The following is a 17,235-nucleotide window of genomic DNA, read 5'->3' on the forward strand; positions in this document are numbered from 1 at the left end:
GGCATCCAGCTGGCGGTTGATTGGTTCCTGGAGCGCGGCCACCACGACGTCACCGTGTTCGTACCGGCGTGGAGGAAGGAGCAGTCACGCCCCGACGCCCCCATCACAGGTAGAGAGAGAGAGAGAGAGAGAGAGAGAGAGAGAGAGAGAGAGAGAGAGAGAGAGAGAGAGAGAGAGAGAGAGAGAGAGAGAGAGAGAGAGAGAGAGAGAGAGAGAGAGAGAGAGAGAGAGAGAGAGAGAGAGAGAGAGAGAGAGAGAGAGAGAGAGAGAGAATGCTCTTGGTGTTCATATAAAGCTGTTCTTGGCGTATATATAAAGCCGTTTCTAACAACTAAATCGAAAGGAAGTCGTCTGTATTTGACGACCTGTCTCCTCCCTCCTCCCCCTTCCTTCCTCCCCTCCCTCCTCCCTCCCTCCCTCCTCCCCCCTCCCTCCCCCTCCCTCCCCTCCCTCCTCCCTCCCTCCCCTCCCTCCCCCCCCCCTCCCTCCCTCCCCCCCCTCCCAGACCAGGACATCCTGCGGCGGCTGGAGAAGGAGAAGCTCCTGGTGTTCACTCCGTCGCGGCGCGTGCAGGGCCGGCGCGTGGTCTGCTACGACGACCGCTTCATCGTCAAGCTGGCGTTCGAGTCGGACGGCGTCATCGTGTCCAACGACAACTACCGCGACCTGGCCAACGAGAAGCCCGAGTGGAAGAAGTTCATCGACGAGAGGCTGCTCATGTACTCCTTCGTCAACGACAAGTGAGGACGCGCACGCTGCTGCTGTCGTTGTTGTTGTGTTTGTTGTTGTCATGGCGGGAAAACAAGCGTTTTCTGTGCGTCGACCGATGCGTTGGTTTTTTTTTCCGTCGAGTTTCTTTCTTGTTCGTCCGTAGTATAGGGTTAGGGTTAGGTTAGGGTTAGGGTTAGGGAGTAGGGTTAGGGTTAGGGTTAGTATTCCAGAAGTCGAGATTGGTTAAGAAGAGTTCACGATGGTTTTTTGTCGTCAACGCGACGATTACACAAAGCAGTCGCTGAACATCAGATTCTTGAGTCTCAGGCTGTAGTAGAAAAAGAAAAGTATAGAAGAAACACAAGTAAGAGTGCTGAGACCTAAATATACAAAAATAAATGAATAAACTACAATGCTGGACATGTAAACTACAATACTGGACATTATAATTAGAAACAATAAAAATATAGTAATAACTGTAATGTCACAATAGATAGTCAAATAGTTAAAATATGTATTTCTGCGTTTTTTCAATGAACCCTCAAAGCACCCTCGCTCTACATACGTTTTGAGTCTATTAATTATTTATCAGAACTAATATCCGATGTTGTTCCACAAACTAAACAAACAGTTCAAGTCCAGCTAATGCACCTCTGCTCTCATTGGTCCCTCTAATCACATGACTCCCTCCCCCTTGCGTCCGATAGGTTCATGCCTCCTGACGACCCGCTGGGGCGCCACGGGCCCAGCCTGGACAACTTCCTGCGGATGAGACCCATCATGCCGGAGCAGAAGAAGCAGCCGTGTCCGTACGGTGAGTCCAGCGTTTATGGAGCGGGAAGCGGTTAGCGCTTTCAGTATTTATTCAGACTTTTTGCTACTTGTCTGGAGGCATAGATATATATACTGACTAGATATATATATATATATATATATATATATATACTGACTAGATATATATATATATACTGACTAGATATATATATATATATATATATATATATATATATATACTGACTAGATATATATATATATACTGACTAGATATATATATATATATATATACTGACTAGATATATATATATATATATATATATATATATATATATATATATATACTGACTAGATATATATATATATACTGACTAGATATATATATATATATATATATATATACTGACTAGATATATATATATATATATATATATATATATACTGACTAGATATATATATATATACTGACTAGATATATATATATATATATATATATATATATATATACTGACTAGATATATATATATATACTGACTAGATATATATATATATATATATACTGACTAGATATATATATATATATATATATATATATATATATATATATACTGACTAGATATATATATATATACTGACTAGATATATATATATATATATATATATATACTGACTAGATATATATATATATATATATATATATACTGACTAGATATATATATATATATATATATATATATATATATATATACTGACTAGATATATATATATATACTGACTAGATATATATATATATATATATATATAGACTGACTAGATATCGCATTCGGCTTCTAAGCATGCGTCAACAATGCCGCCATCTTGCCACGGGGTAACCATGGTAACCACCCACCTGAATGAATGAACGTCGATGGGGCAGAGGCCCTCTCAGTCTAAATCACTCTAAAACGTCTTCTTTTGAGGCAATATTCAAGCGGGTTGGTTTCTGACATATGTCAGACGTGTAATGATAGTTAAAAAAAAAAAAAAAGTAAAAAGCTTGGGAGCAAGGTGTGCCGTTTGAGGATGTACTTACAACCGGACAAAACTGAATAATTGGTTGAAATCGTAGTGAATGAATGACAGACGGAGATTGTTGACATTGATCTGGTAGTAACCGGTAGTGGAGCATCACAGGGTGGTGGAAACTGGTGGATAGCAAATGTGTGTTGATACAAATAATTATTAGAAAGGAGTACGAAAAAATCCATCCAGTCCATTTGAGATAAGTGTTTTCTGTCGGTTGCTTCATTCAACATAAAAATATAAATAAGTATGTAATAAAATATAAATATAATATAATATAAATAGTTTCTGAGATTCTGAGTTTCCGAAAAAAGGAAACGTCAGTTTAATATTTTTTTACATTTTTTTGACGTGTCTGCCAGCCGCAGTTTGTAACCCCCCTGTCCCCCCCACTGTCTCCCCCCTGTCCCCCCCACTGTCTCCCCCCTGTCTCCCCCCCACTGTCTCCCCCCCTGTCTCCCCCCCTGTCCCCCCCCCTGTCCCCCCCCTGTCTCCCCCCTGTCTCCCCCCCACTGTCTCCCCCCTGTCTCCCCCCCACTGTCTCCCCCTACAGGTAAGAAGTGCACGTACGGCCACAAGTGTAAGTACTACCACCCGGAGCGCAGCGCCCAGCCGCAGCGCGCCGTGGCCGACGAGCTGCGGGCCAGCGCCAAGACCTGCGGCGCCCCGCCCGGCCGGGGCGGCGGCGGCGGAGGGCTGCCCGGAGACCCCGGCCTGGTCAAGAGCCACAGCGTGCCGGCCGGGATCCTGGAGGCCAAGAAGGGGGCCCCCAAGAGGCAGTCGGACCCCAGCGTGAGGGCCTTCTCCTACAGCGACGCCGAGGAGCGGCTGCTGCTCGCCAAGGGCCGCGGCGGCGAGGGCGGGAAGGGCGGCGGCGGCGGCGGCGGCGGCGGCGGCGGCGTCTGCCGGGCCCTCGCCATGTCGCCGGCCCCCGGGGGCCCGCCGCAGCAGGAGCCGCCGCCCCTGTCCCGGGCCCCGACCCCTCACGGCCTGGGCCCCGGCCCGGGCCCCCCCGAGCTGTACCCCCACTGCGAGTCGCCGGACCTCAGCTACTACTCGGTGACGCGCTCCTACGCCGGCCTGGCGCTGTCGTCCCGCCGCAGCCCCGACTGCCGCTACGCCGGGGACCCCGAGCTGCGCCTGGGCTCGGCGGGCTCCGAGTGCGGCAGCGAGAGCGGGGTGAGCTGCGGCAGCAGCTGCGACTCGGTGTACGGCGAGCGCTCCTCGTGCCCCGCCTCCTTCGGCCCCGAGGCCCCGCCCCCGGAGGAGGTGGCGGCGGCGGCCCTGCTCTACGGCGGCGGGCGGCTGTACGCGCCGCACCACGGCGGCCACGAGTACGCCCACCACGCCCACGGCTACCACCTGGGCCGCGGGCCGAGCTGCGGCCACGAGCAGCAGGCCCCGCCCCCGCTGCCGCCGCCGGACGGCCTGGCCCCGCCCCCCAAGCGGCCGCTGTACCCGCTGCCGCCGCACCTGCAGCACCAGCCGCTGACGGCCCGCTCCAGCTGCCCCGGCGACTACCACACGCTGCCGCAGAGCAGCCCCCACGCCCCCGGCTCGCCGCTGGGCCGCTGCCTGGCGCCGGCGCGGGCCGAGAGCGCCTCGGACTCGCGGCTGTACGAGCACCTCTCGGCCGCCGCCCACCAGCACCAGCAGCACCACCAGCACCACCACCACCACCACCCGCCGCCGCCGCTGCCCCTGCTGCCCCCCCCACCGCCGCCCCGGCAGCAGAAGCCGCCGTCCGGCTGGGAGTCGTACTACAGGCACGCCTCCGCCCTGCCGCCGCCGCCGCCGCCGCCGGCGCCGGCCTCCCGCTACGAGCCCTCGGCCTATCAGAGCCTGCCGGACACGCGGCAGTCGTCGTGGCACGGCGGCGGCGGCGCCCCCCCCCTCCCCCACTGGGCGCAGGACGGCTACGCCCACCACCACCACCAGCACCACCACCACCACCCGGGGCTCCACTCGTCCTCGCCCACCCACTACCTGAACCCCCTGCCGCCGCCCTCGCCGTCCCGCTTGGCCCCGCCCCTCTACCCCCCCCTGCCCCCCCCGCCGCCGTCCTCCTCCTCCTCCTCGTCCTCCTCCTCCTCGTCCGTCTCCTCCTGCTCCTCCTCCTCCGCCGCCTACGCCCCCTACTGCCCCGACTCGCCGGCGCACCTCGTGGGCAGTCGCCACGACGACGCCCGGGAGAAGGCCTACTTCAACCTGTGCAACATCTTCCCGGCGGAGCTGGTGCGGCGGACCATGAGCCGCCGGCCCCACGTCAGCGACCCCCAGCAGCTGGCCGCCGCCATCCTGGCCGAGAAGGCCCAGACGGGCTACTGAGGGAGGGGGGGGGGGGGTGGGACGTGCTGCCTCGTTGCCGCGGCGATGAGACTTTCGCTCCAGGGGCGGGGCGGGCAGCAAAGGTCGAAACGTTTATTTTCCGACGGCTGGGGGGATTCGTACGGATCTCTAGCGTCAAAGAATTATTTTTGTATTCGGTTTTGGTGGGGGTTTTGTTCGGGATAATTTATGAGTTAATGATACTTGTCGTACAAGTGTCTGCGTGTCGGAAAGAGAAAAAAAAAAGTGTGGAATTTTCGCCACGAATGTTTTTGATTTATTTTCTTGATTCAGTCGTTTGGTTTTTGAGGCACTTTTCTTTTTCAATTGAACCGTTTGAAAAATCGGCAATGTACGAAACACTTCCGATATTAGCTCCGAGAGCACCGATTGGTTGACAATAACACCCATCACACGCGCAAACGCCGCCCACCCTGGACGTGAAAGCGGTTAAAACTAACTCCTCCCTTCCCTGGTGGTGCCCAGGGAACTCTGGGTGACGGCGCTTTCTTCCATCGGGGAGTTTCTAATCGTAAAAACGTACTTCGTGCAGTTCGTTAAAGTCAACGAGATTCCCGTCTTGTGCGTGAACGTCTAGCCCCCCCCCCCCTTGTCCGTGATTAGCAGGTGTCTGGCTCGGCATTTCAGGACTCGGGAGACGTTCGTTCTCCGTTGTGAAGAGTCAGATGGGTGGCAGCACCATGTCCTGTGTACCTTAGTTTTAGTAAGGGACATCTCTCCCCATTTACCCCTCTTCTAATGGTGCGTTCCAGGCCACACGTAACCCGTATATTCACAACTTTCTACCCGTGAAAGTGCCCTGGAACGGCAGTTAAACCTGCAACTCGCTACCAGATCGATGTACTCCACTTTCTACACACTTTTTAGCCCGTAAGTTACGAGCTGTAACCAGGAGTACATCGATCTGGTAGAAGGTTGTGAAAACACGGGTTACGGGTTGCCTGGAACGCACCATTCCCCCCATCTCTCTCTCCGTCTGCGGTCGGAGCTCGTCGCTCTTGCAGACCGTGATGTGCGTGTGTGTGTCGGTGGTCTGCGGACGGTCCGTGTACCTACTGTAAATATACGTTAATATATTGAACCAGGCGTCTCTTCTTGTCCGTCAGTGTCTTCGAGGTCCCGGGGTCCCGGATCCCGGATGAATCCACGCTTTAAAACCCCGCGGCGAAACGATGGATGGTGGGGGGGGGGGGGGAACCAAAGTCCACTTTGTTTTGATACCGTTTGAGTTGTATCGTAGCGCCGTGTGCGGACCGATGGTTTGTGTGGACGCTTCGCTCGTGGGTCGCTGCTGTCGGCGCCTTGCTGCTCTCCGATCGAGGAGGTTCCGTGGTGGAAGCTGCTGCTGCTGGGGATAGGGGATGTGGAGGAGATTGAGGATTACCTGCAATGTCTGGGGAATCACGACTGCGTTATCTGGCTTTGGGTTTGAGAATGGCGTGATTCAAAAAAAAAAAAGTATATATTCTAACGTATGCGTATTTGACCACAATCACCCTGTTAGACCCTGACCCCCCCCCCCACACCCGTCCTCCCCCCTGAACAAAGCATATATGTATTTCCTTCACATGGAATTCAAATCATTTCAAATTGAAAGTTCCTCTAAAATACGGTGGCCATTCCCAGTATTAATACGAGGTTAACTTGGAAATCTTTCGAAGTATGAGAGTCAGTTACACCGTGCTGAGTCACATTTAGAAACACATTGGTCACAAATAAATTGAAGGCAGATCAGCGTTTTCAACTAAATGAAACTAGTAGTCACTCTCACTTTTAAAGAGAGCCTGAATATTCAGATGGATGACAATGTTGAAATCGGCCAATGTAGGCCTACGCATTGGGTTAATATTCCATTCTCCCTCAACGCATGGTTTTAATTTGAAGTCGCAAAAGGCCATCAAGCCTGACCTCCGTCTCGAGGGTTTAACATTTCGGGTTTCGAACGCGTTTTGCCCCCAAAATCACAGGGATTTCAACCTGCTACCTCACGGCTCAGGACCTCAATCCCCCTCCTTCCCCCCGCCCCCCACCTACCCCACCCAACCCTCCACCCATGCCAGATTATATGAAGCGTGTAAGTTAAGGGAAGTGAGGAGAACCGGGGGGATCTTTTTAGTGTACTGAAGAAGCGCCTTCTCTCTGGGACCCCTGACACCGTGTGTCAGCGTGGGAGCAGAGAGGGGGCCCAAAGTAATGCCTGTTTGACGGCATTGTGCTTATGACACATCCGATACTCTGAACTATGTTCAGCCAACTCTTATGCATGTTTTCACCTGTTTTTTGTTCATTTTTCTGCATGTTCGGTTTTTTTTTTTCTTCCGTTAGGTAACTCGACAGGTGTGCTGCTGTTTGGACAGGTGTGTGCACCCTCGTTAAGGACAGGTGTGTGCACCTCGTTAAGGACAGGTGTGTGCACCCTCGTTAAGGACAGGTGTGTGCACCTCGTTAAGGACAGGTGTGTGCACCCTCGTTAAGGACAGGTGTGTGCACCCTCGTTAAGGACAGGTGTGTGCACCTCGTTAAGGACAGGTGTGTGCACCTCGTTAAGGACAGGTGTGTGCACCTCGTTAAGGACAGGTGTGTGCACCTCGTTAAGGACAGGTGTGTGCACCTCGTTAAGGACAGGTGTGTGCACCTTGTTTCACCAGGTGTGCCCTCGTTAGGACAGTTGTGCACCTTGTCCAAACAGCTGTACACTCATGAAAACATGCATAGTAAGTGTGTACTTTGCATGTTTTCACTTCATTTTATTTCCATATGTTTTCTTATCTTGTAGTATGTGACTTAACTTATGTTGTGGGCAACTGAATTATTTAAGTGGCCTGGCTTTCAATTGCAACGTTAAGCAACTTTAAAGATCTTGATTTGGCATCGACCAAGTTGGATTGGGCCGACACTCATCGTCAGTTCAATGTCTACAAAGTGACGGCACTTTCCTCCGATGCCAATTTAATGATCTGCTTTTCCATAGTTAACTTATTAGTTTCCTTACAAAGCATACGACCCCGGAGCAGAGCATGTGGTCTTGGAATGTTTAACGCAGAGATAACTAATTCACCGACACGATAATCCAACCTATATTTACTTAGACTCAATGCTTTACAGTGTAGGAATACTTGTAGAAAAATGTCCAAAAAAACTTTACAAAAAAATGGATTTGTTTGTTGAAATGCTATTTATAGAGGTCCTTTAGAAAAAGGTGTAACTAACCATCACTCTTCGTCATTGTAACCCTATTCTCTACTGTGATTGTTCAATAAAGGGAAATGTATTGCATTGTGTTGTCTAGCGCCACACTGTGGTTGGGGGTGAGTATGCCAGGAGGATCCTCATACAACACAACCCTAAGCACTCTCGGAAGACAAGTAAAAATATCGGGTTGAAAGTAAGATTATACATTTATTGATTTGTAAATTAAATGTCAACTAATGAGGTTATTCATGAGATTATTCATGATTTTTCAGGAACCTTTTTGCAGGTTATAATTCTTAAAATGGCAGCGATAAAAAAAAAAAAAAAAATACTAGTCAAGTGTAGCATAACAAAATAACAATGTTTTTTATTTTATTGCAAATTTAAAAAACAAACAAACTTAAAATGCACTCATTTTCGAAAAACGCATCTTTGAACAATCCTGCCTCCGCCGGCCCAGACGAGGCAGAGAGAACTTGCAGTTAAAGCGTTGAGAAAAGTGAGGTTAGACGTGGAAAAATACTAGAACGGTTTTGTTGTAATTCCGCCAGAGGAAATCACCAGAAAGAAAAAAAAAGTCAACTCCACAGCTAAAGTCATCTTTTAAACTTCCACTCCCTCGCAAAAACAACTTTTGAGTCCCGCGAATCCATCGGTTTAAAAAGGAAAAAAAGAAAGAAAAGAAAATTGTCCACGCGTCCAAAGTTTGTCCCCTAGGTAACTCTCATAGAGGGCTTGAGAGGATTCTAGAATCGTCGAAAACTGAAGGTTTTTAAACCAAACGGAGACCTCGGGGTCTGAACAACTCTGATTGGCTGACGGGAGTCAGAGCGAACGCAGCCGATTCGCTTCTCGGTAGCCCTTGTGTGACCGGCACACACGCCCGTACGCATGTGTGTGCTTGTGCCCTCCCTGTTGCAACTTCAAAAACTTACTAAGGTCCCTGGGAGATCGGATTAATAAACGATAAATTGACCGACAAGTTATGACTCATTCGCCCGAAAAAAATCTAAAACAAGAGAAGCTGCGTCCAAATCGAATCACACCCCACCATGACCTCCGCCTTAACCGCAGAGTGCATCACCACCGCCACCACTGGTCCGTCACCATGGCAACAGGGCTGAGGTAGCGATTCGGTTCTGAAGTGGGAGGACTGACGTTTTTGATCACAGACATCCACTAAAACTAGGTCTCTGGGCTTCTCTGTGACAGGAACGTACACGCACATACATACACACACACACACGCACACATGCACTCGTGAACGTTACTAGCCTGTAAAACAACACCACGTCTGTGGATCAGTAACACGAACGTCAGGCTCGGCCAAACGCGACCCTGGTTTCCCTTTGATGCCTTTGCTACTTTGATTAAGATTCCAAATCCCATAATGCCTTGGGGTTGGATATACTTATACTCCTTTCACCCCAGGTCAGAAGAGTTCCTGGACGTGAACCTCGTTCAAGATTCTGAAACAAATAAAGTTTCAGTTTTGATCCAGAGTGAATACAGTGCCAAGGCGTTGGTGACTCCATTGCCTTTATGAATTGACAGACTTTGAAACGGCTCTTCCCGGACGGACTTGTAGATATTCAACACACTAATAACCCAAGAAATCCAACACATCCCCCTCAACTCAAATATTTCCAAAATTGGCCTGGATTCACCACACCTGCCTCGCTGGGAACGACAAAACTAAATTAACCGAGAGGACTTCCATCGAACGAAACGAAAGCAAAAAAAAAAAAGGAGAGGAAGACAACTTTCTAAAAAGAGAACGCAAACACTTTTAAACTGAACATCTTTTGCATAATAATACTATCATTCCAGACGGGCAAACGAAGCAAGCGACGGCAAAACGACAAAAAAAATAATTGATTCATGGCCATTGGTTGCTTCGGATAAAAAAAAAAAAAGCAAAAATAATAATTCTGTTGCGCAGTTTCTTCTGGCAATCCGAGCGACCTTTGTGGGAGTCTTGGTGGGGGGGGGCGTGAAGTGAAGCTTTGAAAAACACGTGAGTGCCGTGCGGAGACGCATCGCGCCACGGTGGACGGAGAGAGGTGAGGGCAAAACTTTGGCAAAGACGAGCTCACGGCCGCACTGCTCCCGATCCCTCCGCGGTGGAAAATAGTTCCTTGTTCATTTTTTGTTTGTTTCGTTTTGTTGTGAGCGGGACCGCATCTCCGGGGGGTCCCTGGGGTCCTTGGAAAGCGATTGGCTGCAGGTTAACGCAAAGGGGGAGGGGGTGTTGTGTGGGGGGGAGGGAACAAAGAGGGGGGGAGGGGTTCCCTCACATGGATTCAAACTCGTCGATGCGCTGCTTGGTGTTGCCCGAGCGGATCTGCCGCAGTGTCTTGTACTTGTCGCGGCCGGCCTTGACGTTCTCGGCGTGCAGCACGTCGTTCACCGTCTTCTTGGTGTCGTCGCGGGCGTCCGCCAGCTCAGAGGTCAGCGTCTGGACCGGGGGGGGGGGACACTGTGTTAGAGGGCGCTCCGAATATAAACAAGTGTGTGTGAAATGTCTGAAAGGGCTCGTGTCTTGCCACCAGGTGTGAGTGTGATTAGCCGCTACAAGCCGTTTGGCACGGGGCAGGAATGATTTTCATAGTGACATCACAAGTGGGCGTGTCCACCGAGCCCTTTAAACGTATGGTGCGCGTGTGCGTGTCTGCGCTTGTGTGCCTGTGTCTACTTTTGTGTGTCTGCTCGTGTGTGTCTGCTCGTGTGTGTCTGCTCTTGTGTGTCTGCTCTTGTGTGTCTGCTCTTGTGTGTCTGCTCTTGTGCGTGTGTGCCTGCTCTCGTGTGTGCTTGTGCTAGTGCGTCTGGGCTTGTGTGTGTCTGCTCTTGTGTGTGTGTGTGTCTGCTCTTGTGTGCGTCTGCGCTTGTGTGTGTGTCTGCTCTTGTGTGTGTGCGCGTGCGTCTGTCTGCTCTTGTGTGCGTGTGTGCGTGTGCGTCTGTCTGCTCTTGTGTGCGTGCGCGTGCGTGCGTGTGTGTGTGTCTGCTCTTGTGTGCGTGCGTGCGTGCGTGCGTGCGTGCGTGCGTGCGTGCGTGCGTGCGTGCGTGTCTGCTCTTGTGTGCGTGCGTGCGTGCGTGCGTGCGTGCGCTCCGCCGCCCACCTGCAGCTGCTGCTTGACGCGCTCGTTCTTCTGGGCCTCGGTGACGCGCTGCTCCTCGCTGCGCAGCTCCAGCTGGCTCACGCCCTCGTTGGACAGCTCGGCGCTGGCCTCCGCCTGCTCGTCATCCTGCTCCTCGTGCTCGCCCTCGTCCGGCCCGCTGCCGCCGCCGCCGCCGCCGCCGGCCGGCAGCGCGGTCAGGGCCGCGGTCAGGGGCGTGACCGCCGTCTTCAGCTCCTCCTTGGTGCGCTCCAGGTCCTCCTGGGCCGACATGGCCTGAGGGGGGGGAGGGGGAGGGGGGGGGGGGGGACAGCCAATCAGAACGCGGGAGGGACCGTTGATTGATGGATGGATGAGCGGGCGGATCCCTCCTTGCTCAAAATGTCGTTTTTATACTCTGATACGCAGAATTCTACCTTTTCGAAGCTTTATTAGAGATAAACTAATGTAACGTAACTTTATTTGAACAGGGACGGGTACAAAAGAAACAATGCTGTTTAGAGCAAGGAGAGACGCATTGTAGCAGGTTTTAGAAAATTGCTATTTTCCACTGTAGTCCCCGGGCTAAACTAAACTAGACACAATCATATATTAACATGGGATTAAACATTAAAAGGATAAGATACAATGATACCTAGGATAAAAAAGTTTACGAAAAGCACTATTGCACTGTTGTGTACGGGGAAGGGGTTAACCTAGTGATGGTTAGTGTATACGGGGAAGGGGTTAACCTAGTGATGGTTAGTGTATACGGGGAACGGGTTAACCTAGTGATGGTTAGTGTATACGGGGAACGGGTTAACCTAGTGATGGTTAGTGTATACGGGGAAGGGGTTAACCTAGTGATGGTTAGTGTATACGGGGAAGGGGTTAACCTAGTGATGGTTAGTGTATACGGGGAAGGGGTTAACCTAGTGATGGTTAGTGTATACGGGGAAGGGGTTAACCTAGTGATGGTTAGTGTATACGGGGAACGGGTTAACCTAGTGATGGTTAGTGTATACGGGGAACGGGTTAACCTAGTGATGGTTAGTGTATACGGGGAACGAGTTAACCTAGTGATGGTTAGTGTATACGGGGAACGGGTTAACCTAGTGATGGTTAGTGTATACGGGGCACTAAAACGTTTGCAGCGACGGCGCTACGGTGTGGTGGTTTCCGTGGCGACGGCCGGCTGTACCTTGTGCTGCCACTCGTTGGCCTCCTCCTCCTTCCTCCTCTTGGCCTCCTCCAGCAGGGCGATCTTAGCGGTGAACTCGCCCAGCTCCGCCGCCTGCGACACACACACGTTAATATACACACACACACACACACACACACACGTTAATATACACACACACACACGTTAATATACACACACACACACACACACACACACACACACACACACACACACACACACACACACACACACACACACACACACACACACACACACACACACACACACACACGTTAATATACACACACACACACACGTTAATATACACACACGTTAATATACACACACACACACACACACACGTTAATATACACACACACACGTTAATATACACACACGTTAATATACACACACACACACACACACACACACACACGTTAATATACACACACACACACACACACACGTTAATATACACACACACACACACATTAATATACACACACACACACGTTAATATACACACACGTTAATATACACACACACACACACACACACACACACACACACACACGTTAATATACACACACGTTAATATACACACACACACACACACACGTTAATATACACACACGTTAATATACACACACACACACACACACACGTTAATATACACACACGTTAATATACACACAGGTTAACACACACGTTAATATACACACAGGTTAACACACACGTTAATATACACACAGGTTAACACACACGTTAATATACACACACACACACACACACGTTAATATATACACACACACACGTTAATATACACACACGTTAATATACACACACACACACGTTAATATACACACACACACGTTAATATATACACACACACGTTAATATATACACACACACGTTAATATACACACACACACGTTAATATACACACACACACACACACACACACACACACACACACACACACACACACACACACACACACACACACACACACACACACACACACACACACACACACACACACACACACACACACACCGAGTCCAAGCCAAATGTAAAACACAAATAAATACACAAATATATACAAATGTTCGTTAAAGGAAAATGCACGTCCACGCACAAAACCTCACTTTTAATTCCAGCAGTGAAAGACACACACACACACACACACACACGTTCATTTGAGGGTGTGTGAGGTTCAGCGACGGGGTCTGTGTTCCACGCTGTCTGCCATTGTTGTTTGTTTACATGAAAGTGGACGGACGTGGGTCCACTGGAGGTGAATGCACTCCAGCGCCCTCTGGAGGACGCTGCCGGTTATACTACAATTTCCACTGAGCCTACCGGTGACCTTTCCGGATGTTTGGCTATCGTGGATTAAAGAAATGGATGTTTGAGGTCAACCTGATGATACAAATGATGATGATAATGACAATGATGGTTTGTATCATCTCACACACACACACACACACACACACACGATGATAATGTGATGATGATAATGACAATGATACAAACCAAGAGGTTTGTATCATTGTCATTATCATCATCATTATACATCATTAATCATTATTATCATCATCATTATATCATCATTATCATCATTTGTATCATAAACCTCTCCCCCCTGGAGGGGGAGAGGTTTATGTGGGAGTCTTTGCTCCTGCCCCTCCCCCAACCCTAAGGCTGGATTCAGACCAATCAGGCGTCTGATGCGGGGGTCGTGCTTTAAGCTGCCGACGCCGGAGGACATAGCAGCAGCCGGGCGGTTAAAGAAGATCACAGCGACGAGTCAACCAGAAGACAGACGCCTACGCTGAGAGGAACGCAACACACACACACACACACACACACACACACACACACACACACACCGGCACACACACGGGCGGATAGACACACACACACAAGGACACACACAGATGGATAAACACACACACACGCAAGGACACAGACACACAAGGACACACACGGACAAACACACACAACGACACAAACACGGGACAAACACACACAATAAATAATACACACAGACACAAACATGGGGACAGACACAAATGACACACACACACATAATAAATAATACATAGACACACACAGACAAACACACACACAAAAGGATACACACAGACACAGAAACATGGTGACAAACACAAAAAGACACACAGGGACAAACACGAGGACACACACACACAAGGACACACACACACGGGGACACCCCCCCCCCTACCAGCTGCTCCTGGTTCTTCATCTGGTCGGCCGCCTGCCGGGCCAGCTCCGCCTTGGCCTCCTCGGCCGCCCGCCGCTCGCTCTCCAGCCGCTCCGCCTCCTCCCTCGCCCGCCGCCGCTCCGCCTCCAGATCCAGAGCGCGGCGCGTCTGCTCCTCCAGCTCTGAGCACACACACACACACGTTAATACACACACACACACACACACAGGTTAATATACACACACACACACACAGGTTAATATACACACACACACACACACAGGTTAACACACACACACACAGGTTAACACACACACACACAGGTTAATACACACACACAGGTTAATATACACACACACACACACACACACACACACACACACACACACACACACACACACACACACACACACACACACACACACACACACACACACACACACACACACACACACACACACACACACACACACACACACACACAGTGTGAGAGCGTATGAAGGAATAAAGCGGAAGGAAGGAAAAGAGTGAGAGACAGAAAAGAGAAGAAAGAAGAGAGTGAGAGAACGAAGGAGTGAAGTGAAAGCAGAAGTGAGAGAGGAAGCAGGGGGGAGGAGGAGGGGGGAGGGAGGAGGGGGGGGGAGGAGGAGGAGGAGGAGGAGGAGGAGGAGGAGGAGGAGGAGGAGGAGGAGGAGGAGGAGGAGGAGGAGGAGGAGGAGGAGGAGGAGGAGGACCTTTCTGGGCCCGGAGCGTCTGCTCCTCGATCGCCCGCAGCCTCTCCAGCAGCTCGTCCTTCTCTCTCTCTATCCGCTCCTTCTCCTTCTCGGCGTGCTCCCGCTTCTTCTTCTCGTTCTCCAGCTGGGCCCTGGACACAACAAACATGGCCGCCGTCAGACCAGGTGACCGCCACGAGGACTGGAGTGGGAGGAGCCAGGAGAAATACTCTCACTTTACTAGTAGTAGTCGTAGTATTGTTAGTTTTACTAGTAGTACCAGAATCAAATACCTACAGGTGTAAAAACGGCCAAATACGTCAGACTTTTCTCTCATCAGATACGCATGTATTCCTGCGTGTGTGCACGTACACACACGTGTGTGTGTGTGTGTGTGTGTCTGATTCTGGCCAAATTCGGCGTTGTCTTATTGTGTGTGTGGCTGTGTGTCTGTCTCTCTGTGTGTGTGTGTGTGTGTGTGTGTGTGTGTGTGTGTGTGTGTGTGTGTGTGTGTGTGTGTGTGTGTGTGTGTGTGTGTGTGTGTGTGTGTGTGTGTGTGTGTGTGTGTGTGTGTGTGTGTGTGTGTGTGCGCGTCTGCGCGCGTGCGTGCGTCTGCTCGCGTGTGCGTGCGTGCGTGCGTGCGTGCGTGCGTGCGTTCTCGAGCACCTCTCCATCTGCTTCTGCTGCTTCTCGTCGCGGGCCTGGGCCTTCATCTGCTGCACCTCGATGGTGTCCGGCTTCCTCCTCCTCATGTACAGCTCGTGGTTGCCCATGCACAGCGCCAGGATGCGCTTGTTGATGCGCAGGCGCGGCGCGTAGAACACAAAGTCCTGCGGAGACCGGGAGGTCGCGGGTTCGAATCCCGGGCGGAAAAAGAAAAATTAAAAGTTGTTAAAGGTGGAAGTGACCAACACGGCGCGTCTGACGCACAGATTTCCTCACAGTTCGTTAAGTTTCGTAGGAAGAGGCCCAGGGTTATGGTCAGGGTGGAGGGTTTTAAAAAGAAGTGTAAAACATGTCCTTAAAAATTTCCAGAAGACAAACCGGTGAAACGTCGTATTTCTTATTGTGTAAAGTGAGGAGCGAGAGAAGTGAGAAACGGGGCGTTTTAAAGCAGTCAGTGTTTTAACGACTGAACTTTACGACTGTCTTACCGGGGCCTTCTTGTCGATGGGCTTGATGACGAACTTCTTGTCGTTGAAGGAGATGTTTCTGATCTCGCTCCAGGGGAAGCCGATCTTTGGCGTCAGCCTGGACGAAAAAACAAAAACACAAAAACTAATTTAATATTTGAGCCAAAGCGATCAAACTCTTATCACCATAAACTCAACGGCCACTGCATTCACAACTTCTGATCTCTTCTACGTTTATTTATTTGTACGTCTTTTGACCGTCAAAAAGAGACCTCAGTCTCTAGACTAAAGATTATAAATGATTTAAATCGTACATAACCCGTGTTTGTCCTTTGTATCGCGCTGCCATTATGTGCGCTCCAAACCGTCTAACACTCAGGGCGCTCGTTGAGGAGTGACACGCTGCGGGATGCCATATGCAATCTGCATAACGCTCAGCGTGATAATAACCATAATAACGGTGATTCACCTCCAGACATCAGCCAGGGATCAACCTCCGCGAACAGACGCCAAGGTCGTTAGCGTTCAATAACTCTGGAATCAAACCGTCCCTCAATTACGTCATGGGGGCGTGAATATTAAAGACTTGGCTCAACCTGTTGCATTCCTTACAGAGAGACTCTAAAATGACTTCTAAAATGCTTGTTTAACTTCTTCTATTTTATTACTCATTTTTTTAACTTTGCCTACGTTTGCTTTTACTTATCAATTAATTTATTTTAATGTATGACAATGTTTTCTACGTGAAGCACTTTGAGTCCGCCTCGTGTATGAAAAGTGCTCTATAAATAAAGT

The 17,235-nt window shown here is 50.1% G+C and overlaps 2 protein-coding genes across 2 annotated transcripts; one reads left to right on the forward strand and one right to left on the reverse strand.

The window, feature by feature from the left end:
• Positions 1 to 3: 3 nt before the first annotated feature.
• LOC311374906 (putative ribonuclease ZC3H12C) lies at positions 4 to 4,875 on the forward strand (the record flags this gene model as incomplete). Its single annotated transcript, XM_084490651.1, has 4 exons — positions 4 to 109; positions 506 to 740; positions 1,419 to 1,525; positions 3,101 to 4,875. Coding segments are annotated over 4 exons (2,223 nt in total), but the record flags the coding sequence as incomplete, so codon positions are not given.
• A 3,400-nt stretch (positions 4,876 to 8,275) lies between these two features.
• LOC311374905 (radixin-like) lies at positions 8,276 to 17,005 on the reverse strand (the record flags this gene model as incomplete). Its single annotated transcript, XM_084490650.1, has 8 exons — positions 8,276 to 10,546; positions 11,208 to 11,480; positions 12,385 to 12,477; positions 14,615 to 14,775; positions 15,329 to 15,459; positions 15,974 to 16,137; positions 16,462 to 16,558; positions 17,001 to 17,005. 8 exons carry the CDS (start codon positions 17,003 to 17,005, stop codon positions 10,382 to 10,384), a joined length of 1,089 nt encoding a protein of 362 aa, XP_084346776.1. The 3' UTR covers positions 8,276 to 10,381.
• Positions 17,006 to 17,235: the final 230 nt, after the last annotated feature.

The sequence above is a fragment of the Micromesistius poutassou genome (assembly GCF_964030765.1).
Source record: "Micromesistius poutassou genome assembly, contig: SCAFFOLD_5157, whole genome shotgun sequence".
NCBI lineage: Eukaryota > Metazoa > Chordata > Actinopteri > Gadiformes > Gadidae > Micromesistius > Micromesistius poutassou.